We start from the raw sequence: 26,440 nt of genomic DNA, 5'->3' as shown, positions 1-26,440 counted from the left end.
GCAAGGCTGAAGCCGGCAGCCTGGAATTCCATATAGGTCTCCCACATATGTGTAGGCTCCAAAGAACTTGGACCATTTTCTGCTGTTTTCCCAGGAACTTTGGCAGGGAGCTGGATCAGAAATGGAGCATCTGGAACTTGAACTGGCATCTACATGGGAAGCCAGCATTACAGATTATGGCTTAATCTGCTGAACTACAACACTGGCCCTGAAAATGATACTTTCAAACAAGAAATCTTTTCCGTGATCACTCAAATTATAGCAAACAAGCTATGTATTCAGCATATTTGTAATTTTTCTCTATTTATAGGTTGACAAGTGAAAATGAAACATTCTTTTAACTAAAATATTTATGTCCTCTTATGGGTATACCTGTATCAAATTTAGGCATTACCCTGGAAAAGAGTAAAATGCATTACTGTAAAAATGTTCAACTGAACTCTGGAATGGTCAGTCCATGCAGTTGTGTAGAACCAAGGCTGTGGCCGGTGCCGCGGCTCACTAGGCTAATCCTCCGCCTTGCGGCGCCGGCACACCGGGTTCTAGTCCTGGTCGGGGCACCGGATTCTGTCCCGGTTGCCTCTCTTCCAGGCCAGCTCTCTGTTGTGGCCAGGGAGTGCAGTGGAGGATGGCCCAAGTCTTTGGGCCCTGCACCCCATGGGAGACCAGGAGAAGCACCTGGCTCCTGCCATCGGATCAGCGCGGTGGGCCGGCCACAGCGCGCTGTCCGCAGCGGCCATTGGAGGGTGAACCAACGGCAAAGGAAGACCTTTCTCTCTGTCTCTCTCTCTCACTGTCCACTTTGTAAAAAAACAAAACAAAACAAAACAAAACAAACAAAAAAACAAAAAAAACCAACACCACCAAGCCTGTAAAAATCTTTGAGTGTTGTTTTGTTTCTTTGCCTTAGTATACATCTGACTTAGTATCCTACAGGAAAATAGTCAGGGACACCTATACTTCACTTGTGTCAAGTTTCGGTAGAGGACTAAGTTCTTAAATACTTACAATACTTTAACTCTTTCAAAGTGTTGTAACATTGTGCCTTTATTAATTTCTCTTAGCAATCTTGTGAAGTCTTGTTTCCCATACTTGACAGTGAGAAAGCCGAGGTGCAAAGTCATGCATGAAATGATTCATTTAATTTTACACAGTTAATGAGAAGCTGGTTCAAGTCTTGAAGGTAAGTCTTTTCATTCCCAGTCCTGTGATATTTTAGCAAGTTCACTTGCATTAAATCTATAAGAGTAACATCTGGACCAGTGACTTACACTCAGAATCTGCTAATTAATGTAGCTATGCTTTAGGGTTGAATATGCCATTTCTTTGGAGTGGGCAGACACTGTATCTTTCACCAAGCCTAAACAGCATAGGATTCCACTAACTTTTGTGCTTTATTTGATGAAAAAAGCCCAACAATCCAGGAAAGAACAATTTTACTTGATATTTTTATTCACTTAACAGAAACATTCACTTATCAGGTATCACTGAAGTGCAATTTACAGAACTTAGGGAAATTAACATATTCAAATTCATATTTTAAGGTTTTAGGTTTTTTTTTTTTACAAATATTACAAATGTACATCCATTGGTACAATATTGCCATTCAATCATGCTTTTTATGTACATACTTTCAATTAAGAATTACTATTTATTAAGTTTATTTTGCTTAAAAAATGCTGAAAATTAACTGGGCACTCCTGGGAAATAATTTTCTTTACTGATGTATATACTGCAGAGTGATAGAAATTTAGTGCCCATGTGAAAAGAGGCACGAGAATCCAGATAATTTTATCTTCAGTTTTAAAGATCCCTCCAACTTTGATTTTAAAATTATGAGTTGGGAAAGTATGATATCTCTTTTTCCAGAGTTTTCATTTCCCTGTGGAGAAGATATTGTTTGGTCTTAATTTCTACAGATGTGGCTATCAGTGTTCATTTTGGTGGGAGGTCAGGCATAATGGGCATATTCCAGTAATCAAAAACAAACAAAAAAAGACTATGGCAAATCCCTGTATAAGAAGTGTCACAAGAACACATGGGGTTGGGGCTCTTCCTTAACCCTGAGCATCAGCCTGCTTTATAGGTCAACCTGGGGTGGATACATGCCCATGAGTTCATTCCTTTTGGTAGTATCAGGGAATCCTTTAGGGATGGGGAAGAGCAGACAATAATAAAATAAAAGGAAGGAGAGTGAAAAAAGAAAGTAAACTAAAGAGGTAGACTATATGGGAGAACAAACAAAGAATGATGACAATGGGTAACCTTCCTCTCTGGTTTCCCAGAATTGAGGGTGGGAGAAACCACTTGAGAATAAAGTCTTGTGCTCCATGCCCATCTACCCTATGGTCCACATCTACTGTATCTTTGTTTCCACGTCCTCATTTCACTATCATCCTTTTATCTGATTCAGAATTTGTGGGAGAAATTGAACAAGAACCACCACCATCACAGCACTCCCAGAAACAGCTGTGCTTCAGCCTTCAATGATGAATCGAGACCATGGACAGCAGCAAGGGAGCCGAATCTTTGCCTTCCCTTCATCCTACTCTGCATTGTCCTGTTCCCACCCATGCCCATCCCACGTTATCCCTCATATGTTATGCCAACTCTTGTGGGTGGGAGACATAACCTAGGCAGGTCTGTGCCAACTAAGAGCTGCTTTGATAGTTCTACATCCTTTTCTGCAACACAGAGGTTTTGATTTTCCACTTCAACCACGAGCTCTACAAAAACTCAAAGCTGGGATCACCTGTCAAAATGTGTAAGACAGTGAGTGGATTTCCTAATGCTGGCTTGGATTATGGACTCTGCAAACTCTATTAGAAACAGATGATAGAGAAACCTGCAAAGGTACTTCAGGGCTTTGCTAAGTGTTAAGTGAGACTTCTGCCAAAATAAGTGGTCCAAGCAATCAAATGATAGTACATAAAAAGAAAGATTTTTTTTTCTAAAATTCCCTTTGGTCTCTATTAGAAAGTGACATTTATTGTATTGTGGGCCAATTAGATTATTTCATTAGAATGGCTTCTTAAAAATTAGTATATCAGCCTACCTAAATTAAAAATGTCTACTATATTTAAGTTTCAAATGTCCTTTACTTTTTAAAACAAGATACTATAGACTCATCTTGAAATTTATAATCTAAAAATAGGATTTCATCAAAATACTCTATTCTATTCTGGGCATTGATATACTATGTATTTACTCTTTATGGCTCTCCAGATGTGGTAAACACTATACCAAGAAAAAAAACCCTCTACATTTAACTTTATTGATAAGAACCACTTCTTGTGAAAAGAAAATTATATAGAAAAAAATATGAGCTATGCATTTATTTGAAAAGTAACTCAGCTTGACGTTTTTGAGGAACAAGACTTATCACAGATCAGTAGTGGCATGATAGATATATACAGATTGAAAGAGAATCACAGGAATAAAAATGAAATGATAGTTATAGACTCACAAATCCTTTTGTTGGCAAAAAGAAAAGCCAAAGAAATCCCAAATTCAATAACTTGATATTATACACTGTTGTGAAACCTTGTGCTGGAGCTGGACAACCACAGCTTGAATGCCTTGGTGACCTTTCCCCTTGGGCTCAGTCTTGTGAAAAGCTCACAAATGATCAGACACCAACTTTTTGATTAAAAACCAGGCAGGGAAACTTAACTTGTTTCTCTCCATGATAGGAAAGAAGTGAGTGTTTTGGACACAGATAATAATGGTGTTCATTTTATTTGGATTTTATTGGCAGGGCTAAATAGGTATGGAAGGAGAACACAGAAAGTGTGGGAGAAAATGACTTTGAGCCATTGTCTGGTAAGAAACACAGGAGGTATGGGGATGGTAGTTTTGAGGCAAATTCAGATGGACAGAGAGGCAGCTGGTGTAACTTAGATGTTTGGATGTTCCCTTTTGTCCTGTCTTCCTTTTCTTTGTCTCAGGTTTATATATATTTTTTAAGGTGACTAGAGGCTATCAAGCACCTATCTGCGTTTTGTTCTACTTACAGATACCTTTGATTAGATCATATATGTAAGCTACTCTCAAGGCTAATTCTGCAGTCAAAAATGCAGGGTGGTCCTAGCCTTATAGCAGTGTTGGGATCTTCCCCTGGACTTTGAACTAAAAGATAAATCCTTGGGCTTCCACCGCTAGTCCTTTTTGTCTGGGCACAGACATGACCTGTCCCTTTCCATGACTGGCCACTTGGGGTCGGCTCAGGCTTCTGCCAGTCCGGAAGAACACACATGTGGCACAATCTGGTCATGGTGTACAGTCCTAATCTGCCTTCCTGTTTGCTTCAGAGAATGGAAGCATCATGTCCTTTTCTTCCCTTCCCTTAAATCCTCTGTATTTTACCCATTCTTAGAAGACTTTATCCCACAACCCCAGCACCCCAGCATGTGGTTTGCTTCCATTGTCTCAACATACTTTCACTTCTTTCACTGCACAGAGCCCAGGATTATCTGGCTTCTCCTCATTTCTCTCTCCATTTTGCAATCACTTGGACAGATTACCCATCCCCCCCAACCCAAGAAGAGCTCCTGATTCTCAGACTCTCATTTGCTATAAACTCTTCTTTTTCTATCAAACTTCTCTGCAGTCTTCATCTATCCTCTCAAGGAGTCTCCTGTCTACTTTATATGATGAATCCCTATGCTAGGGCTAAAAGATGGAATGGAGTTAATATGTGGATTTTTTCAGAAGAATTCTTACATTTTTGGAAAGTTTGGTTGTTTCTGGAGAAGCAGTGCCTCAGACAAAATGAATCATGACCATATAGCTGCAACTTAGGCACTGTGAGAGTATTCTCAACTGGGGATGTAAGTACTTTCCAGGTTTCTTGAATCAGATCACCTAGGTGGTACCCACTGAATCTGTTTGCAGGACCACCTCTGAAATCTTCCCATAATGGTTAAGATGGCTGCTGTGAATGTCAATCTCCTCACGGTGGGAAGAACACCATTTGGAACACATTCATATACTCATAAAGCATATTCACGTTTCTTCAGGCTCAGAATGTTATTAATTAGAGGTTCTGATCCTAGACTTTGACCAGGAATCAGCTGTGCTTCCACACTTTAGAAAAAGGGGTCAAGATATCTAATGACTGAGAGAGAGTTTTGATTCTCTAAGATATGTCCCAGTGATACATCAAGTTATTAGAAATTAATATAAACTGGTCATATTATCTTGGCTTTCACACTGATTTCCTCAATGTTTATGGAAGATTAGTATGAGTCATCTATTTGCAAAAACATTTTCATGTCTTTTAAAACTTTGTCTTGAAGAAGTTGTCTACTACAGTATCCACTTTCTTTTCTAAAAGAATTTGAGTGATAAATTTGAACTTATGTTAAATCCCAGGAAAAGTTTCTATTTTCATACTAATAGCTCTACTTCTTATTATCTTGTAACAAATAGCTACAACTCAGTTTGTTTCGTTTCTGCCTCATTGTTATGATACCTGAACTTTATACTTAAATATATACAGCATGGTGTTATGCTTGCATTTCTTGGGGGGGTGGTGGTCAAGTTGGAACTCTAAATAGGAAGCTTATACTCCAGAGGTGGCTACTTCTGCGTTTTGTTATTTGGCCTAATGAATTTCAGATAGGGCTGTTTTAATTAAAGAAATTATAGACCTGCTAATTCACATCATGAATGTTAGAAATGCATTCTCAGTGGTAAAATAATTCAAGGAACATGGTAGGGAAGTGCCTCATCCTTGCCTGAATCCAGCACCCCTCTTAGGAAGATGTTGAGGAAATGGTTCTAAGTCCAGCTGTAATCTTTGATGCCTGCTGATAGAATCCTGCTTCTTGCATTTTGGCAGCTACTTTATTTTTCTTTCTTTCTTTCTTTCTTTCTTTCTTTCTTTCTTTCTTTCTTTCTTTCTTTCTTTCTTTCTTTCTTTCTTCTTTCTTTCTTTCTTTCTTTCTTTCTTTCTTTCTTTCTTTCTTTCCTTTTTTTCATCAACAAGACGGTGATTGGAGAACCTAGAAGAAAAGAAATCTGGCCTCAAGGCTAAAATCAAAGTGGTTTTTGAAAACTTTTTGTGTGTTTGGTGTCTAATACAATTCAAGTTAAAAATTCAGAATTTGGTGTGAGACTCAGTTTTGTTATTATCTGATCAGGAGGTTGTTGGGCAGTAGCTAACCCTTACACAGTCAGACTGCAATGGCTATCCTTTTCTGTCTAAAGAAACTAAGAGTTGTGATTGGCTGAATAGACCTGGGGCATTCAGCAGTGTCCAGTTAGCAGGATGTTTAGAAATGGTCTCCTTACATCACAGATCTTAACTCATTGGTGCCTTGGGTAACTGCCCCTTTGCTTTGCAAGGATGTTTTTCATTTCTCTGATCCTATTCTACATGTTTAACATTGTGCATCTCAAGTCCTTTTGGAAAGGAGATGGAGTAAGAAACCAAAATGAATAATGAAAATAATAGAACGTTGTTGGATTCTTTTTTTTTTTTCTTTTTTTCTTTTCTTGTGGCAAGGGAGGTGGGGAGGAGGGATGGTTCCATGGCTTTTCTCTTCACGTGTGGCTTATCTTGAAGTGTAACATTTACTGTGCTAGGGAGACCCGAACACATCTGTAGGGAGGTGCATGGCAGGGGAAGGAATACAGGGGAATGGTGCCTGAGGCTTATTTCTAATTGGCGACGCTTCAGTACAACTTGTCAAGGCTGCAGCCAGCACCCCTCCCCCCCGACACACCTTGCCTGTATAGAAGCTCTCCCTTTGACGCCACCAAGAAGACACAGAGCTAACACAACGGCACTTGTACCTGTAGGTGTAGTGGACAGGGTTCTTGGGATGAGCAACCCAAATTCAAGTCCAGTTGCTCATCCAAACTTCCAACACTTGTGTGTGTCCAGAACACTGCAGGAAAACAAACGCAGGGGACCCATGGACACACCATGATGCTCCACGCGCACAGCCTCGTCCTCTCTGGATGTTTCAATAGCAAAGGAGTCTGGTGACTTAGAGAGTTAGTAGAAACTGATCTTGCTCCGGTGGTTTCCTGACCCAGGTGCCGAGCCCTGCTTTCTGAAAAGCCTTAAACATCTGCTGCTTAACAGACTGGTAGGTGTGCGCCCCCAGCTTGGCCTCACAGTACATGGATGGCGTGTCTCCGTGCCTTGGTATCCGTGTGCTAAGCTGTGGACAGCAAAGAGAAAAAGCAAATCAAACTACAAGCAGAAATAGGAACCTCCGCCATCTGAGTTTTGCAAGCAAAACGTCACTCTTGGTCTCAACCTTTTGCTTTTCTTTCTCTTTTCCTTTAGAACAAAGAAACAACACAATAAAGAACAACTGTGTAATTAGCTCCTGCCTTCCACGAAGCCATTCTATGGAATACCCAGTAACAGAGCAGGCTTTGCTTCATCGCAAGTGTCAATGATTAATGAACAAAATTAATATATACCTTGCCTGCTATTAAAAACATAATCACCAGCTGTACTTTTCTTTCTGGAGGAGGAATACGGGCTCCAAATGGGATAGGGATGCCAGGAACATTGGGGCAACTGAAGCAGCTCATGGCAGACAGGAAAGAGGAAGGGGTTTGGCTGATGTTGCTCGCCACTCAGAACAATACAACTAAGATGCTTTCTCTGCCAGGTTTCTGAGTGTATCAGGCAAAGCTTTGAAAGACAACATAAAGCAGGGATCAAACACAGTTCCAATTACACCCACAGTAGAGGAGGTCATGGAGGCTGCAGAAGAGAGGATGGCAAGGCTCCTGGGTGGGGGGAGCTCCCTACCCCATCCCAGGGGGAGTCCACAGATCAGCCCACTCATTGGCAATGTCCCCTTGGGCAGATATGAAAAAAGAGACCCTTTGTTTAACAAGGGAAGGCTGATGCCTCTCTGCCCTCCCAAAGTCTTCAGAGGTGAAACATGGGAAAGCGCCTAGAGCAGGCAGGATGGAGGCCGCCTGGCTTTGGACCTGTGCACACACGTATTGACTTGTGGCAAAGGCAGAACTTGCCACCAAGCTCCGAGCTAAACATGCAATATTCAGCACCATTTTAGTTGACAAAAATGTTTATTTTAAGCATCAGTATGTCCCTCCTGTTCTACTGATTAATAAATCAACCATAGCATTGTTATTCCTACTTGGAATCATTACTTGGATAAAAATTTTAACAACTCATTTTTTATTTGCTGACTTGCTTTTTTTAAAAAATGTTTTTGTTATAATCTTCTATGCTTTGGAAACACATTGTTTAAAATACAGAAATTTTGGTTTAAAATACAGAAATTCTGTGATTATCCCTGTTTATGGAGGAGAGAACAGCCTCTGAATGGTTGAAGTAGAGAAATACAAAGGCATCAGGATTGGGGAGAGAGCCTAATCTGAATGTTTACTACCTTTGCAATTTGAGGAAAATTCGCTAACTTTCCTGAGCATCAGATTTCTTGTATCTAAACTGGGGATAATGCCAACTTCAAAAAGTTTCTGTGGGAGCCACTGTTGTGGTACAGTAGATTAAGTTGCTGCTTTCAATGCCCACACCCCATATTGGAGTGCCAATTCGGGTCCTGCCTGCTTTCCTTCCATCCTGCTTTCTGTTAGTATGCCTGGGAAAGCAGTGGAGGATACCCTGCCACTTACATGGGAGACCCAGATGGTCTCTGGGCTGCTGGCTTTGGGCATTTGGGCAGTAAACCAGTAGATGGAAGATTCTCTCTCTCTCTCTTTCTCTCTCTCTGCCTTTCAAATAAATAAAAAAATTTCCATGAACTTTTCTTATGATACCCTATGTGAGGGGGTCAGTGCAGCGCTTGCCACATTAGCTGTTCAGCAATAAGTTCCCTTCCACTTGGCTTCCTAGGACTAAGCTTCCTAGACTGCAGTGCTGCTGGTCTGGGGATCTGGTTTGGGCAGTACAGTCTTAAATCCATGGGAAAAATGCCATTGGCCTGGATACATGGGAAAAGGAAACACAGTGGGAGCTGGTTTTTGCATTCTGTATCACTCTCACTTCAGACCCAAAGATGGCTCACTCCTGTGATCTTGCCCCGAGTGTGAGCCCCAGTCTCTTGCAGCCAGCCTCTCCCAGCAAGGACAGATGCAACCTACCCTACCATACAGCCGTGCCCACCGGGCAGAGAACACGTGCTTGCAGAGCCTGGAGGAGCCCCCGCAGCTCCTCTTCCCTGTGGTGGCATTAATAATCTCCACGTCCGCATTGCCCACGACCCAGTTCACGCTGAAGTGGGGAGACTTTCCTGGCTGCCGTGCCTCGGCATTACTCACTCCTGTCAAGAGAGAAATAGGAAGCAGCCAAGCATGAATATTCCTGGCCCCAAACAGGGCTCTCATGAGAGCAGATAATGGGAAATAAAATCTGCGTTTGAGTTGATGTGAGATAGTCACACACACATCACCCTGCTTTCCATCTTTAAAACTTGGTCAGTTCACCTGGAGGTCACCATTGTACCTGTAGGAGTCGAGGTTGAGAATCAAGTTCAACCCTGATGACGGCTTCATGCTGCAAGTCATTGCTGATACCTGTTTTTCTTAACCTTTTAATTTAGAGGATTTTATGAGCAGTCTTGTAGTAATAAAGCTCTGTGGAGATTTTCCCCCCTTTCTATGAATATTTGTTGAGTGAATGAACAAGCAAAGCCATGTAAAAACAATCCAGGAATGTGTGTTTATTGGGCACCCACTGTACCCCAGCCTTGTTCAAGGCATAACACCAGACATGGTAAACACCAGAGACCGCTTAGGTTTATAGTTTGGTTGATGAGGAAAAAACTAATCAAGAAAAAATGTAAGAGTTTGGGATAATTAATTAATCAAGCAATGTGATGCAGAAACAACACTGGCTACAAAATTTCTGAGACTTGCTGTGAAAGGAAAATGTGGGTCCCTTTGTTTGAAAATTAAGAATTTCACAGTGAGTGAGCATGGATCATTCTAGGCTGCACACTTCCTGCGGGACTGGGTATGTCACACACCCAGGGAGCTGGTTCTGTCCAGAAAACTCGGAGAGTCCTACTTTCAAAGTGGCTCTCTCCTTGCACACTCTGACTTTTTGTTGGGGTCCACACCATCCTTACAACCATAGATTTCCACAGCAGAGCAGAGGGAGAAAAGCAGGGTGTTCCTGCATTTGCTTCGCAGCCTGGGACTTGGCTGTACTCTCTAGCTCCTGATGGGCCTCAGTTCCTGCCCAGTCATCTCACAAGGTTCCTCACTGTGATCAGAACTTCCTACAGAGGCTGGTGCATAGCAGGTAAAGCCGGCATCCCATATGGGCGCTGGTTCAAATCCCGGCTGCTCCACTTGTGATCCAGCTCTCTACTATGGCCTGGGAAAGCAGTAGAAGAAGGGCACAAGTCCTTGGGGGAAAACCTGGGCATCACAGTTGTAACCAGTGTGTGGGCAGTGGCATGTTACATGTCCCAGTCTCTGTTCAGTCACATGGTCCAGCCACAAAAGTAAGTAGACAAACAACTGTGTCCTGTTTGCTCACGTCAGTGATATTGTGGATATTCACTTTATAGGCCAGAAGCCCTTGTCCAGGGCTCCCTGCTCCTGGAATCTCCCCCTGCTGCAGCTCCCACAAAGCCTCTGCAGGACACTTTCCACCAACCCAACCCAAGTGCACTGCATTTAGGCCACTGGAGTGGCAGGTGCGTGATGACAGCAACGCATCAGGCACTCTGGTAGAGAAGCTCAGGTGTTGAACGTAAAGGACTGGCTGGCTGAGCACAGTGCGAGCTCTTGGGCCCAGCAGACTCCCTGAAGGGAGCCACTCATGCATGGAGTGCAACCACAGCACAGAATACTCTCGGAAGCAGCCCTCAGCAGAGTTCACAGGAAGATCTACTTGACTGTGGATTGCAGGGTCCCAAACCCCAGGATGTCCCCAGAGTCCCCAACTTCATTAGGGATCCAGGGTGCATCACCCTCTTGGACAGAGTGCATCACCCTCTGCCTCCTACCCAGTCTGGTGCCCCAGACTGAAAATCACCCTGTGACCTTCCTCTGGTCGTGGACGCGCAACGTCAGGTGCCCAGGCTAATTCCATTCCTATCAGCTCTTTCTTTTTGCTAGAAGTGATTCACCATGGCAGCTGCCCACCCCCCAGAACTGCACAGGGGGTACAATCTGGCCCTTTGGCAGCATGGGCTGTCCTACTGGGCAGCGACTGCCCTGGCAGGAGGAGGCAGCTGCCAAGGTCAAGGATGACTGGGTACGAAGAGAGGCAGTCACTGCTCCAGATCTATGTGCAGCCAGGCTCCAGGGAAACAGCCTCTCCCTCCCCCACCTTCTCTCTCCCCCTCCCTCTGTCCCTGCCCCTTCAGTCTTCATAATAATGGACACTGACCTCTGAGGCACAGAGCTGGGTCTTCTCGCCACCTTTCCACTCTGAGCTCAGTGGAAAGTCTTGGAGTATCTGATGTCCCCATGAGACCTCCCCGTTCCTTCAGGATACCCGACCTCCCCCTCTCTCCCCCCATTTCTTTGCTCTGGGAAGTTTAGCTGCTTTGCTGCTGTTGGCTGTCAGCACAGACACCTGCTTTGGAGAGGTCTCAGCTGCAGCCTGGCTGGGCTCCTCTCCCAGGACTCCTTGCAAACCTGGCCAACTTCAGCGGGGCCCAGACAATGCTGGGAAGGCAGCCATGAGGATGCTTGTGTCAACCCAGCACTGCTCTGCTCCGCAGGTAGGGACGCAGGGGAATACAAAACTGGGGGGGGGGTACAGCACGGGGAAGGTGCAGGCTGATGGGCCGAAGGGATCTGAGCTGCAAATGGGCAGCTTCTCCCACCCCAGTGCTCTGGTACTACCTTTTCTTTAGCCTTGGTCCCAACTTGTTGGCACGTGGGGAGGGTAGGGGAAATAGCTGCTTTGTAAACAAGACTTCAGCTAATGTGATGCATGCGTGATCTAATTACAAAACCACTCACTTCTCACTACAGTACCATTGTAAGCTAATTTAAGTATGAATTGAGGTTGCAAGGCCCCTACAGTCTCCAATACCATTGAGTTTATCCCTGACTGCAGAGGTGGAAAGTGTGAACAGCCTCTTCATGTGACTTAGGAGTCAAGAGACCCGAGTTTCAGATCATCTTGGTTCCTACTTCATACTGGGATCTCGGCACCGGCCATTCTTTTCCTTATTTTGTTCTCTGACAGTGGTAAAACTTCTCCACTTCACAAGGCAATGTGAAGATTGAGCAAGACGCATAAGAGCACTTTTAAAGCATCAAGTGTCAGGGTTATTGTTATTTTCATCGGAAGGAAGATTTGAAGGTCACCTCAGCTTGTTTAGTGCTCTCCAAGTCATACAGATCAAGAGAGCTCCCAGTCAGCCTGCAGAAAATGCTTCCAGTTTAGTTATAAATCTTTTATTTCAATTATATATCTGCTTAACATTTGCATTTAATACCTCTGCCAGAGATGTTATTGTCTACATGTACTTTGAGCTCCTCCTGTAAGAATAATTTCTTTTCTGTCTTCTGCAAGCAGGGCTAAAACTTCCAAAGCAACACAGAAGGATGGCAGTCTTTTTCTTTTCTCTTGAAAAATGAATCAGCTGCATAGAGGTAGTTCTTGGAATGTCTACTAACAATTCAAGCCAGTAGCACATTTTTGACATCCCTGTAACTGATGGCTGGTATACTGATTATACCCAAGGAGGTGGAATGACTCTGGCAGACTTACTTGAGACTAATAGTAAATTTACCAATGTACAATGCAACATGGAATATCATCACGGAGCCCTGGCGTGAGTCTAAGCAATGTGCTCTCTTTCTGTGGGATAAATCCCACAAGGATGGACAACATGTAGTCAGGAGCAATTGAAAACTTTCAGAGAATAAGCTATTACCTCTGATTGCTATGGTGGAGTGGGGAATGTTTGTTTCATTATTCTAATGGTAACCTGCCCTGGGCTACCTCTTTTCATGTCAGGCTTCTGTACTCCCAGGAGTGTCAACGCTCTGAGGAAGGCCCTTGTTCCCTACTTGTCATGAACAGGCCAACCAGGCTCACTTGTACTTGGTTTCCACATTCCCTTCTTGGATTTCAGGGTGATTGTGTTCTTTTCCCCCTTGTGCCTAGAATTCCTTAAACTGAGATGATCTAAAGATCTACTTGCATGGTGGGTTAGGTTACTTCCAGATTCTTCCTTTTTTTTAAAAAAAAAAAAAGTCTTGGTAATTTATTTATGTTTGGGAGACACTTGGTTTCTAAGGAACTTCTTTACGTATATGAATGATCTCACTGATTAGGCATTGATTTTATAATTTTAAATCAACTTCCTAGGTGCTGTTTTGACATCCTTGTGTACAGACATAAGTAAAGAATCTTCCAGAAAGTTCTTTAAAACACTCATTAATTCACTCCAACTGTACTGATTATCTCCCCAGCCATGGAGGATTGGACTTCTGAAAATGTTTAAAGAATATTAGGGCTACACTGCTTAACTCAGTGCTACATCACACCATGAATGATAGTTTGGGTGGGGCTGGATAAGTTGAACAGGCCTGCAACGACTGCATGTGTTTCATTTTTTTCTCTCTGTGGTCAGGAGCTATGACAATGAAAGAAGGGCACAAATTCTTGGGGACATTCTTCCTGAAGTGAACATCAAATTATTTAAGATTAAAAAGTCACAATAAATTGAAAGTATGTTATTGTAAAAATTAAAAGAAAAAGAGGAAAAGGAGGGAGGTTGGATGTGAGGGGTAGATGGAGTGTAAGAGGTGTGGAATATCATTGTGCTCTTAAAACTCATGTATGAAATACATGAAATTTGTTACCTTTGTATAAATAAAAAATATGAAAAAGAAGTAAAAAAAAAAAAGCAAAAACAAAGAGTCCCTGAAACTGGGGATATGTTGTAAATGAGTTGTTTCATTTTGTGGATTAATATAGTCAAAAATGTGTAAGAGTGAAACTGACATCTATGTTCTGACTGTTGTTTTCAGCCCTGTCTATGTGGAACAGTGATCTTTCTACTTTTTACTTGTTGAAAATTATGGTTAGTGGTGCATGAAGTCTGTGATTATAAGATAAATTGAAATTATGTTAATGCAAAATTAAAGGAAAAAAGAAGGAAGGAGGGGAGTTGGAGGGAGAGAGGGGTGAAGGGAAGTACAGTTCTTTTCTTAGAATTGTATCTGGGGCTAATGCTGTGGCATAGCGGGTAAAGCCGCTTCCTGCAGTGCTGGCATCCCATATGGGTGCTGGTTCGAGACCTGGCTGCTCCACTTCCGATCCAACTCTCTGCTATGGCCTGGAAAAGCAGTAGAGATGGCCCAAGCGCTTGGGCCCCTGCACCTACATGGCAGACCTGGAGGAAGCTCCTGGCTTCTGGCTTTGGATTGGCACAGCTCCGGTTGTTGTGGCCAATTGGGGAGTGGACCAGCTGATGGAAAACCTCTCTCTCTTTCTCCCTCTGCCTCTCTTTCTCTAACTCTGACTTTCAAATAAATAAATAAATAAATAAATATTAAAAAAATGTAGCTATGAAATACATGAACTCTGTCCTCTTTATATTAATAAAAATTAAAAAAATATAAAAAAGTCATAAGGACACAATGAACAACAGTCACAGGTGTAACCCTACTAAATTCTATTCCCATCAGGTTCTTCCAAAGAGTCCATTAGCACATATCTAGTAATCCAGTAGTCTCAGAAAAGTATTACCTCCTTTCCCCAGCTCATAACATTAAATGTCTCCTGGAGATTATCCTCATTTGGTGCAAGATGCCAATGCATGAGAATATGACCGTTGACATGGGCTCAAGTCCTCATGTCTGAACCCAGAGGACGGGAGCATTGTGCCAAGCATGCTCCAAGAAGAGAAGAACGTCCTAGGAGAAGTTCCTATGCAGAAACTTTGTTTCTCCTGTTTCTCATTGTACAGACCACCTTAACCAAGGATTCTGTGAGCTTGCTCTTTGGCATCCAGAAAGTAAAATCACAATCAAGTAGCCTAGGATGAACTCTGGGGGACTTTTGCTTTTAGTTCATGGCAAAACAAGAACAACATTATGTGTTTTAATGTAGAGAAAATTCTACTTGCATAATGTAGCACTGGATTCAATTTCTGTGGCTGCAGTCACACATGGCTATGAACTTCAAGGCTTAAAACAACAGAGCTGTATCCCCTCACAGTTCTAGAGGCTGGAAGTCTGCAATCAAGGCACCAGCAGGGCAGAGTCATCTCTGGAGGTTCCAAAGGTAGGGGAATTCCATTGTGCTTCTGCTGCTTCCAGTGACCCTAAGCATTCCTTGGCTTGTGGTTGTATCACCCCAATGCAGCCTTCTCTGCATGTGTCATGAGGAATTCCTCTTATAAGTATGTTCTTGTTATGAGGACAGAGGTAACCGCACATAGGGTCTACTAAGACCATCCACACTGTCTGCTCATCTCATGAACCTTCGTTTAATCACATGTGCAAGAATCTTTCTTTTCACACCTGGTAGTTACAGGTTGCAGGGATTAGAATTTCATATCTTTGGGGACCACTATTCAGACTTATCCAAGTAGTAATTTTGAATCTTGGCACGATTGGTCTATGAACAAAGGAGGATTCCTTCTGGTGGAACAATCCCACCCTTTGGACACCATTTTTGGGCAGAATGATGGATTTGCAGGTGAGAGAGCTCACACGGCCGCTTCTCAGCCACGTCTGTTTTCCCTTCCATCACACCATAAGAAAGGCAGGTGGCCCACCCTGCAGCACAGCTACCAGGGAGAAAGTTCTCACGCCGATGGGCTGCTTTTGCAGGGAACACCATCACACATGCCTCTGTGTGAGTGAGGTTGGCGTCGTCAGGTAGGATCTTGAAATCTTAAAAAGAATGTCCAAGAAGGGTGAGGAAAAAAAACTCTTGAAAAATTGTGTAACTTGGAGAAGAACAGCCTCTAATATCATTTTTAATAGCTATTTCCAAACAGTCTTGTGACATCTTTACCTAAATAGTTTCTGAATCAGAGTAATCTCTAATGGAAACGAGGCTAACAAAAGCTTGTTAAGCCTGGTATATAACATATAGATGTGTTTGGTGTTTACTAATTTGTAGATATACCACATATTCATCTTTCATGAAAATGTTGAGAGAGGCATTTTCTTTAAAAATAGATCTTTATGAGAATAAGCTGGTCTCTGTCAGTCCATGGCACAAACATTTTGCTGAGTTCACAGGTCTAGAGGGATGGGCTTGACGAGATGGGATGATCTTTTATTTAACTGCCAAAGCTGTGCTAACAGGGTGGGCTCTGGAAACAGACCAAGGCCAGATATCACTTCTATGATGTACAGGAAGTGTGACCTCTGATAAATTAACTAACCTGCCACTGCTCCCTGCTGTCACTCCACTAACTTGATTACTACTAGTGTCAGTACAAACACTACGACTGTTACTACTATCATTATTTAAGAGCAGTGAGTGAACCCACAATGCTTCCATGAAAATGAGTTTTATTATGGTTCGTATAGCTATATAAAGATGCCTTACTTTCAGAAAATCCTTCTTTGCCTTTAAAAAAAGACATTATATAAGTGAGATGTTACAACATGTCTTTAAATAGCAGATGAGCCTACTATATTTGAAATGGAATTCACTTTCCCCAAATTAAATTTACACAAGACATTTCAAGGATATAATTTTTACATGAAGTGAGGCAAGTCTGTAAGACAGGGTAGCATTATGTTTAATTTTGCAAAATGAATGAAGCAGCATGATTCCAGGCATGCCCAGAATCATAAAGTTGCAGGAATAGAAGGGATCTCTTGAGTTTTATATGCAGCCAAGTATCCCCTGGGATCAATTTATCCCCTCCTTCCTCTCCCAAATACACACACACATAAACAGCCACACAGAAGTGGAGCTAGTAAATTTAATGTGTGAGTGTATGGATTTGGGATAACTAACTACTAAGGCTGTATTAATGTCATTTTATTCATTATCATTAACATGAACATCATTATAATTGTCAGTACTTTTATAGGTACTGTTGTGTTTTAACAGTGCATATTCAATGGCCAATACGTGAAATGTACTCGGAATCTTGAGTGGTGCATGAGAACTGAGGTGGATAACTGGCTCTTTGGCAGTGAGATCATCAACACACACGTGTGCACACAGACGCACACACACAGACACAGTATGACAACTTTCCCTTTTACCTCCCTTCATTTGACTAGTTTGATAAAGTGATGGCTAAAGTGGTGGAGGTAAGTGTTGAAGGGTGTGGGCCACAGGCCACCATGATGGCTACCCCATCTAAGAATGCTCTGTGTGAGAAATCTGCTGATGGTAGCAGCCATGTCACCAGGGCAGTGGGGCCTCAGCCTCTTCTCTTAGTAAGAGAGTTCATGCCTCCACTGATTTTTGGGGACTTTGTACCTTGTCTGTGGCTTGTATTTCACATAGTCTGAAATGCACAGGTTCATAGGATGTTTTAAAAGATGGGAGATTTCCGTGGCAGGAGGAAATATTTGCATTTTCATTTATTAATCTGATAATGATATGATCCTTAACTTCTGTAAGGATTATCATTATTTTAAAAGATGTAGAACAAAAGGACCCTGGCAGAAAATATATATATTTTACTGGTACAGTCTCCAGGATGGTGAAAAGCCAAGTTCTAAATTGAATGAAAAATATGGATGGTTTTTATTGTTCTTTACACTGCATTACCCATTTTTTTTTTTTTTTGCGAGGTAAAGAGGTAGAGACAAAGAAATAGTCACTTTCACTAGTTATTTCACTAACAGCCCACAATAGCTGGTGGGGTGAAGACGAAGCCAGGAACTAGGAATTCAATCAGGTCTCTCACATGGGTGGCCAGGACCCAACCACCTGTATCCTCACTAATGCCGCCCAGGGTGTGCAATAACTGGAAGCTGTGAATTGACAGTTGAGTCAGGACTTGAATTCAGCCACTCTTATATGGGATGCAAGCATCCTTGCATGACATGCTAACTGATATATCAAATGCCCACCCCTGCATCACCCATTTGAGATTATGTTTTTGTTTTTTTTTCCCAATTCTTTTTAACACATTTAGTATTTGCTTTAGTATGAATCTAATGGAGTTGGATTTTCTCAGGTTTTGTCTGTTTGGACATGTTATCTCATTATTATTTCTGAAAGATATGAGATTTTAAGTTGAGATTAATTTTCTAATAGTATTTTAAAAAATGCTATCTCATTCCTTTTTCTCTTCCAAGAACCAGGCACCCATCTGAGTTAGTTCCTTTAAAGTTAATCTGTCTGTTATGTTCTGACTGCTGTTAAGATTTTCTTTTTCTTTTTAGTAATTTTACTGCTTAGATGAGGATTTGAAAATTCTTCTTCACAGGTTAATATAATTTTTAGATATATAGCTTGATGCTTTTCATTTCTCTTAGAAAATTATTTCTTATGATCTCTTTAAATAGTATTCCTTCTGTATTTTTCTCTTTCCTTCTGAGACTATTACTAAGTGCATATTAGATTTCCTCACTTTGTCTTTTCTCTGTCTTTTATGTTTTCTTTTTGTGGTGGTTAATTTTATGAGTCCACTGGGCTAGGCTCTGTCAACCATAAGTCTAGATGTTGCTGTGAAGGTATTTTTGATGCTATTAACATTTGATTCACTGGATTTTGGCTAAGGCAGTTTGCCCTCCATATTTTGTGTGGTTCCATCCCAACACTTGAACAAAGACTGAGGTGTGACACAGAGAGGGAGAGACTGCGAAAGAGAGAGAGAGATGTTTCATCTCAGGGTTCACTCCACAAATGGCCGCCATGGCTGGGACTGGGCCAGCCAAAAGCCAGAAGCCTGGAACTCTATCCACATGGGCGGCAGCTGGGCCATCTCCTGCTGCCTTCCTAAGTGCACCAGCAGGGAGCTGAATGGGAAGTAGAGCAACTGGATCTTGAACTAAAGCTCACATACAGGAAGCTCAAAAGACCCCAGACAGAGATCAACCACAAAAGACCTCCAAGGAACATTATAGTCAGGTTGTCAGAAGTCAAGGACAAGGAGAGAATCTTAAACACAGTGAGAGGAAAACATCAAGTTAAATATGAAGAAAAGCCTATTAAACTAACAATAGACTTCTTTGCAGAAACCCTACAGACCAGAAGATAATGGTATGATATATTCAAGATTTTGGAAGAAAAAAAATTTCCAACCATTCTTGTCCTACAAGAACTCCTGAAGGAGGTCCTACATCAGAAGTAAACACCATGAGGAACCTGTTTGGTGATACAGTGTGTTAAGTTGCCTCTTGTGACACTGGCATCTCATATCTGAGCGCTGGTTTGATCTATGGCTGCTCCACTTCCATTCCAGCTCCCTACTAATGCACATGGAAAAGCAGAGAGTATGACCCAAGGACTTGGGTTCCTGTCACCCACATGGGAGACCTGGATGGTGTTCTGGGCTCCTGGCTTTAACCTGACCAAGCCCTTGCTGTTGTGGTCAATTGGGGAGTGAACCAGCAAATGGAAGACCCTCCCTCTATTTCTCTGTCCCTCTCTCTCTCTCTGTTTCTGTCACTCTGGCTGTCAAATAAATAAATGAGTCTTTTTAATAAAAAGAAATAAATATCATGAAAACACAGAATAGTACAAAATTCACTAACAAAGATTCACAAAAAAAGAAAGGAGAATCCAAATTTATGATAATAGAAAGTGAACAAAACACAAATATAAATGGCAATAGAGGCAGAAAGAAACAGAGAATACATAAAACAATCAGTAATCAATAAACAAAATGATAGGCTATTTAGCAATATTAACATTGACTATGAATGGATTAAATTCACCAGCCAAAATATATAGGTTGGCTGGGCAGATGAAAACAATAAGGCTTAACTACATGCCGTCTAGCAGAAACTCACTCCTCAGGCGGCGATGCACAGAGATTGAAGGTGACAGGTTGGAGAAAGATACCACGCAAATGGAAACGGAAAATAATCAGGAGTAGCTATACTCATATCAGACAAAACAGACTTGAAATAAAAACTTATAAAAAGAGGCAAAGAAGAACATTACATATTAATAAAAGAACTGGTTAAGTCAGAAGATATAATAATTATAAATATATATGAACTCCATGCTAGATACCCAAATATATAAAGAAAATAGACCTGAAAGGAGAGAGAGATAGTCTCTAATACAGAAACAGTGGAGGATTTCAACACCCTACTGTCATCAATGGACAGGTCACCCAGACAGAAAATCAACAAGAATACATCAGATTCAATATGTTGAATCATGCTATAGAGAAAATGGACATAATAAACAATTATAGATCATTTTATCCAACAACTACAGAATACACATTTGTCTCAGAAACACATGAATATTTTCTAGACTAGACCATTTATTAGGCTAGAAATCAAGCCTTAGTAAACTGAAAAAAATTGAAATCACACCATGTATTGTCTCAGACCAGAAGTAAAACCAGAAATCAGTAAGAACAATAGAAAGTTTACAAATTGAGCAACATTCTCTTGAATGAATCATTGAAGATTCATCTTCAATGAATCATTGAAGAAATTAAAAAGGAAATAAAGAATTTCTTGAAACAAATGGAATTGAAAGCATATTTCAAAGTCTGTACAATACAGCAAAAGCAGTGTTAAGAGGGAAATTTATAGCAATAGTGCATATATTAAAAAAAGAGAAAGATGAAGAGCAGAGAACACTCCTATCTGCTGGTTCACTCCTCAAATGTCCACAACAGCCAGAGTTGGGCCAGATTGAAGCTAGGAGCTGGACATTCAATCAGGGTCTCCTGAATGGGTGACAGCACCCACATACTTGCTGCCTCCCTATGCACATTATCAGGAAGCTGGATGGGAAGCTGAGGTGGGCTCCATCTGATCACCGGCACTTCAATATGGAAAACACGACAATGCCTGCCCCAAGGACCACTTTTTAACCCCCTCCTCCATTGCTTTATTTTTCCACAAGGGCCTTATATTTTGTTGGTTTATTTGTCCATATTCTCTACCTGGATGTGATCACTCTGACATGTGGATTTTTGACCATTTTCTTCCCTGCTCTATCCCAATCGTGTATTCACATATTCATTGCAGGATTAAATTAATGCTAAGATTATGTTGGTAAACTTCTTGGTATTTTGTATAAATGACATGTATTGACTACAGAAGTATTTTCCTTGGACTGGTGACAATAGGACACAGATATATATTTTTAAAGGTTATGTTTCATACCAAAATATATGGAACATTTGTATGTCACTCTATAATTTATCTACATTTTAACATAAAGATAATATTGCAAATTACTTGTTCTATGGCTAGAAAAAAATAGTTGCTACAACCCACTGAGTTATTTTACAAAATACTGTTATGATCATTAATTTTAGAAATCTCTCCTGAATTAGAAGCCTGATACAGCATCTAAGATTTTTCCACTTAATGTGACAATATTTAAAAAAAATCTAGATTCACACAAAAATGTGAATATAAATGGAAACAGAATGCAAAAATAAGGTGATATTGGGCACAATTTACAGGCTACCACTGGTGTACATTTTGATAAACATCAAACTTTTCTCAGACTAATTAAGTTTCTATGAATCTTGGAAGTATGAAAGGACTTCTGACAGAAGCCTCCACTACTCATTTTTACTATTTCAGGAAAACATGCACTGTGAAGAAAGACAGCTGATGCCCTTTATCACCAATACTGTAATATTGTAATCTGTTCTCCATGTGAACAGAAACAATGAGTCCTAACTGATAGTCCTGGCAATCAATTCTCTGGGTCTGTCTCTCAAATTTCATGTTCATTGCCAAGACCATGCTTCGAGGCTGTGAATATAATCATATAGACTGAGTCTCACATTGAAAAACATATCTGTAACAGATGCCATTAACATGAACACAGAGTTTATTTAACCATCCGGATTTTCCCTTTGTTGAGATTGTCTTTTCTTCATGTAGAAAAACAAATTTAGCCTTGAGGTTGAAAGCTCAGAGAAGCATATATCGCATATATCTCAGCTTGGGAGAACAAGCTGTCAAAGTCACTTTCTATTTCGTGGATCTGTTTTTTCCCCTAAAAATATGAGTATTCAAAGCATATATTTTTATTACTTATTATCCTCACCATTTTTTCACCTTATTGAGCTCACTAGAAAGACAAAGACAGACTCCTTTAGGGTAGCTGTTGTAGTGGTGCAACTTTTGCTTAAAGACTCAGAGTTTGCAACAGTACTGATGTGGGGTTCTGTTCTTGAAGTTTTGCCACAGGTTCAGCCCAGTCTGTGCAGAATGTTTCAAGTATATTTTTCAGCATTTATATGCATCCTCTCACTGTGCCAATAAGGGTATCTTTTTCAGCTTGGCTGATCTTTGTAACCCAGAACTGATTTAGCCGTATCTAAATTGCAGTGCTTCATCCTACTAATAGGTAAACTTCATCTTCTAAGGCAATTCCGCAAACTGACCTTGAGGGACGCCCCAGGAGAATTTCATTTGCTTGTCTGACTGTTTTTACTGTTATCCCCACTCAAGATCTTTCTCTGTTTTGTTGCAAGAAATCACGACTTTCTTTAAAAATCTACATTAACTGTCCATCAGATGGGCAATGCAGTTACTGCTTAGGGGTTGCATGCAAGTGAGATACAGAAGTTTAGGCTCATTTGCATCTCCACAACAATAAAAATCACATTCTAAGCCATCACATAATACAGACTGAAATGTCTAGTCAGATTGCACTTGTTGGGTTAGGGGTAGATATCATTTGGGGTTGGGGTTGGATAAGATGTCTCAGGTGTCTTACCATTATATTATGGTACTCAGTGACAACAGGTGGTTTTGAATTTATCTGTTTATTATTTTTTAAAATCCACTGCTTCCACATTTATGATTCAAAATTCCCGCTTTTATTTATGTTGACATGTTCCCAGATGAACATATAACTTAAAAAGAATATTGAAAAGAAGCTAGATTCCCGGGAAGAAATATGCTAGTATTCAAAAGGTAGATGAAGACGTCTCCCTGGACAGCGGTTTGGTAAGGACAATGGTGTTTGTATTTTTTTTATTTTCTTGTGCTTATGAAGTTTAAATAAATTCTTCTAGCTTCTGCAAACAGAAGAATGAGGACAACTGAGGGAACCAGAAGTATGAAATAAGAGAGCACTTGACACTCATCGGAAAAGAAGTTCTCTTCCAATTTGACTTAGAAATTAAAGAACTTTACTGAAATTTTTGGGGTGCCCAATACGGGAACATTTTCATTTAGTTCCAAACCAGTGGTTTTTGGTCTTTTTTGAAGTCTACCCAGAGCTGTTTTTGCTCTTCAGCCACATCTTCAGATAAATCTTTTTTTTTTTTTTAATTTTTTTTTTTTTGACAGGCAGAGTGGACAGTGAGAGAGAGAGACACAGAGAAAGATCTTCCTTTTGCCATTGGTTCACCCTCCAATGGCCGCCGCGACCGGTGCGCTGTGGCCAGTGCACCGCGCTGATCCGAAGGCAGGAGCCAGGTGCTTCTCCTGGTCTCCCATGGGGTGCAGGGCCCAAGCACTTGGGCCATCCTCCACTGCACTCCCTGGCCACAGCAGAGAGCTGGCCTGGAAGAGGGGCAACCGGGACAGAATCTGGAGCCCTGACCGGGACTAGAACCTGGTGTGCCAGCGCTGCAAGGCGGAGGATTAGCCTATTGAGCCGCGGCGCCGGCTTCAGATAAATCTTAAAACAGGAGAAAGAAAAAAGAGGGAAAAGGAAAGACAGAAGTTGAAACTGGGTCCAAAATGATATTTTTTAAAAAAAGAGTTACTGAAATTCTGTATCGCTTAAAGAATAACCCAGGAGTTAGACTCCTATGAAGACGCCCGCATCCCACATCGGAGAATCTGGGTTTGAGTCTTGGCTTTGGCTCCCAGATCCAGCTTCCTCCCATGCTCATCCTGGGAGGCAGCAGGTGATGGCTCCAGCAGTAGGGTCCTTGCTACTCACAGGGCGGGGACCCCGACTGAATTCCCTGCTTGAGGTCTCAGTTCCAGCTTCACTCTGACACAGTCCTGGCTGTTACGGGCATTTGAGGAGTGAACAAGTGCATGAGCACTCTCTGTTGCCTCTCCCTCTCCCTCTCTCCCTCTCTCTCTCTCTCTCTGTACCTCTCCAACAATAATTAAATACCTAATAAATCATTTTGTAGACCTCAAATGTGAAGCAATTTTTTTTTTCAGTTCCTCGCCTGGCAATACACGAATCATAGTGGTTATCTCAGCTAGTGTGAGTGAACTCTTAGGCAGCTAAGAGTTTTAGACAAGCTTCATTGGGTTGATTTGCCTCGTGCACACCAATTCTCCATTAATCAGATGTTGTGTCTCTTCTTCAGCTGCTCTCGTTTTGCGTGATTAGTTTTTATGTGAGTAAAGAAAGACATCTGTCATAAGAAATTATGCCTCACTGCCACAGGGTGCAGTGTGGTACATTGAAAGCATTTGGGATTTACAATCAGTCAGATCTGAGTTCAAATCTTTGCTTCCTAGTGATAACTCAAGCTTCTTAAGCAAGGTATTGAATTTCTGTGAGTCTCTATCCATATTATTAAAATGGAGATAATACCAATTGCTGTTGGTTGGTGTCAGGATTGATTGGGCTACGTCATACACTTGACATTGGGAGGGAATCCCCACTCAACCTGGGTTACTTCCCTTCTCTAAATGTTAGAGCCATTCTTTAAATGAGGCTTCTGTACTTTTTTCTTTTTTTTTTTTTTTTTACAGGCAGAGTGGACAGGGGGAGAGAGAGAGAGAGAGAGAGAGAGAGAGAAAGGTCTTCCTTTGCCGTTGGTTCACCCTCCAATGGCCGCCGTGGCCAGCGTGCTGCAGCCGGCACACTGCGCTGATCCGATGGCAAGAGACAGGTGCTTCTCCTGGTCTCCCATGGGGTACAGGGCCCAAGCACTTGGGCCATCCTCCACTGCACTCCCTGGCCACAGCAGAGAGCTGGCCTGGAAGAGGGGCAACCGGGACAGAACCCGGAGCCCCGACCGGGACTAGAACCCGGTATGCCGGTGCCACAAGGTGGAGGATTAACCTATTGAGCCGCAGCGCCGGCCTTCTGTACTTTTTAATAACTATACCACTCAAACCAAGCCCCTCTGAATTCTCTCATCTCTCAAGCCCAAGAAAACCGGCCAAAGGCTGTTCATTGCCCATCAGCTATTATTGTTCCAGTTCCAGGACCCTGGAGCTCTGCACACAGCTTACAGAAGCAGATTATAGCTTGGACCTGTGAGATGAACTAAAATCTGTCCAGCATGCACTAACCTCTCAGTTAGTGGCTGAGACCCTACTATATCTATCCTCTGTCTTGGGGTTGAGGGAAAGAGCCAGTGACCTGTGGACAGAAGTGGGGCTTATGGGGACAACATGATAGTGACTAAGAGAAAATGCAATTTGGGTAACACTGCCATCAGCATGTAGGTGTCATCCTGTCTTGTTAATATTTGTAAATCAATGTTTGTTCACTGAGAGGTGAAGTCAAAATAAACAAACAAGTACTTAGCATTCCCGGATTAAACAACATTACCCTCTTTTAAATAGCCTTGCTGAAGTTCACTAACTTTGACGTCAAGTCCTCCTTCACTGGACATTTGCAAGCCTCTGTAATGGAGCAAGAATCTGTAGATTGGAGCAGGAGGTAAAGTCCAAATGAGTTGATTTTTAGCTGACTACCTGAGTGCCACAAAATCCTCCACAATGCTAACAAAAAACTGATTCTTGGCAGAGGCTCTCGGAATCTTAAGAATCGGAATCCCGGAATTCGAAGATGTTGAGGAACTGGGGTACAGGGGTACAGGGGTACACATTGCGGAGAACCCCTCTGCTGTCTCTATTTTAATTTTAAGGTCTGTGATCCTATTTTCCACAACAGTACACAGAAGATTTTCAGTATTTAATTGGTGAATATTGTAGAACAAACGGACAAGCTTGGAGTTACTTCTGTGGCAGGAGTTACCTTTTCCTCTGTGCTTTTTTTTTTTTTTTTTTTTTAGTTCCTACTACTGCTCCCATGAGGCTCTATTTTACCTCTGATCTTATAATTTGGAACAATTCTAGAATCCTGGGAATAAATCGTAAGCCCAACTGCTCTCAGCTGTTTCATTTTATTGGTTTTTATTTTTTTCTTTTCCCCTGGGGGATTTGGTGTGACTTAAACCAGCAAAGCTGTGGGTGTTATTTATTTATTTATTTTTTTGCCCTTGGAACAAGGAAGGTGTGCTCCTCAGGCAGAAGCAGTCTCCTTGCTTCCTCAACGTATCTGCCTGGTTTTGCCATGAGCAGCTCTTGAGAGATTTCTCTCTCCTACTCCAGCCAGGGAAGCAAACACCAAGATCTAATGCGTTCCTCCAGGGCTCCAAGATGAGGCTTTAGGGGTGTTGTTAAAATCTCAGTGTTCCTTCCCTCT

The 26,440-nt window shown here is 41.7% G+C and overlaps 1 protein-coding gene across 2 annotated transcripts in view; it reads right to left on the bottom strand.

The window, feature by feature from the left end:
- Positions 1-5,922: 5,922 nt before the first annotated feature.
- ADARB2 (adenosine deaminase RNA specific B2 (inactive)) overlaps positions 5,923-26,440 on the bottom strand; it is a 561,341-nt gene continuing 540,823 nt past the window's right edge. For both annotated transcript variants that reach the window (XM_051832432.3, XM_051832433.3), the window contains 2 exons: positions 9,100-9,278; positions 5,923-7,172 (listed from right to left, as the gene is read on the bottom strand). In XM_051832432.3, the coding sequence (XP_051688392.3) occupies positions 6,996-7,172; positions 9,100-9,278 (356 nt within the window). In that variant the 3' untranslated portion in view covers positions 5,923-6,995. The remainder of the gene's footprint in view (positions 7,173-9,099; positions 9,279-26,440) is intronic.

Source organism: Oryctolagus cuniculus, chromosome 13, assembly GCF_051225735.1.
Source record: "Oryctolagus cuniculus isolate XC-2025 breed Fujian yellow rabbit chromosome 13, ASM5122573v1, whole genome shotgun sequence".
Lineage (NCBI taxonomy): Eukaryota > Metazoa > Chordata > Mammalia > Lagomorpha > Leporidae > Oryctolagus > Oryctolagus cuniculus.
The sequence above is the reverse complement of the archived record's forward strand: the minus strand, read 5'-3'. Positions and strand labels throughout refer to the sequence as shown.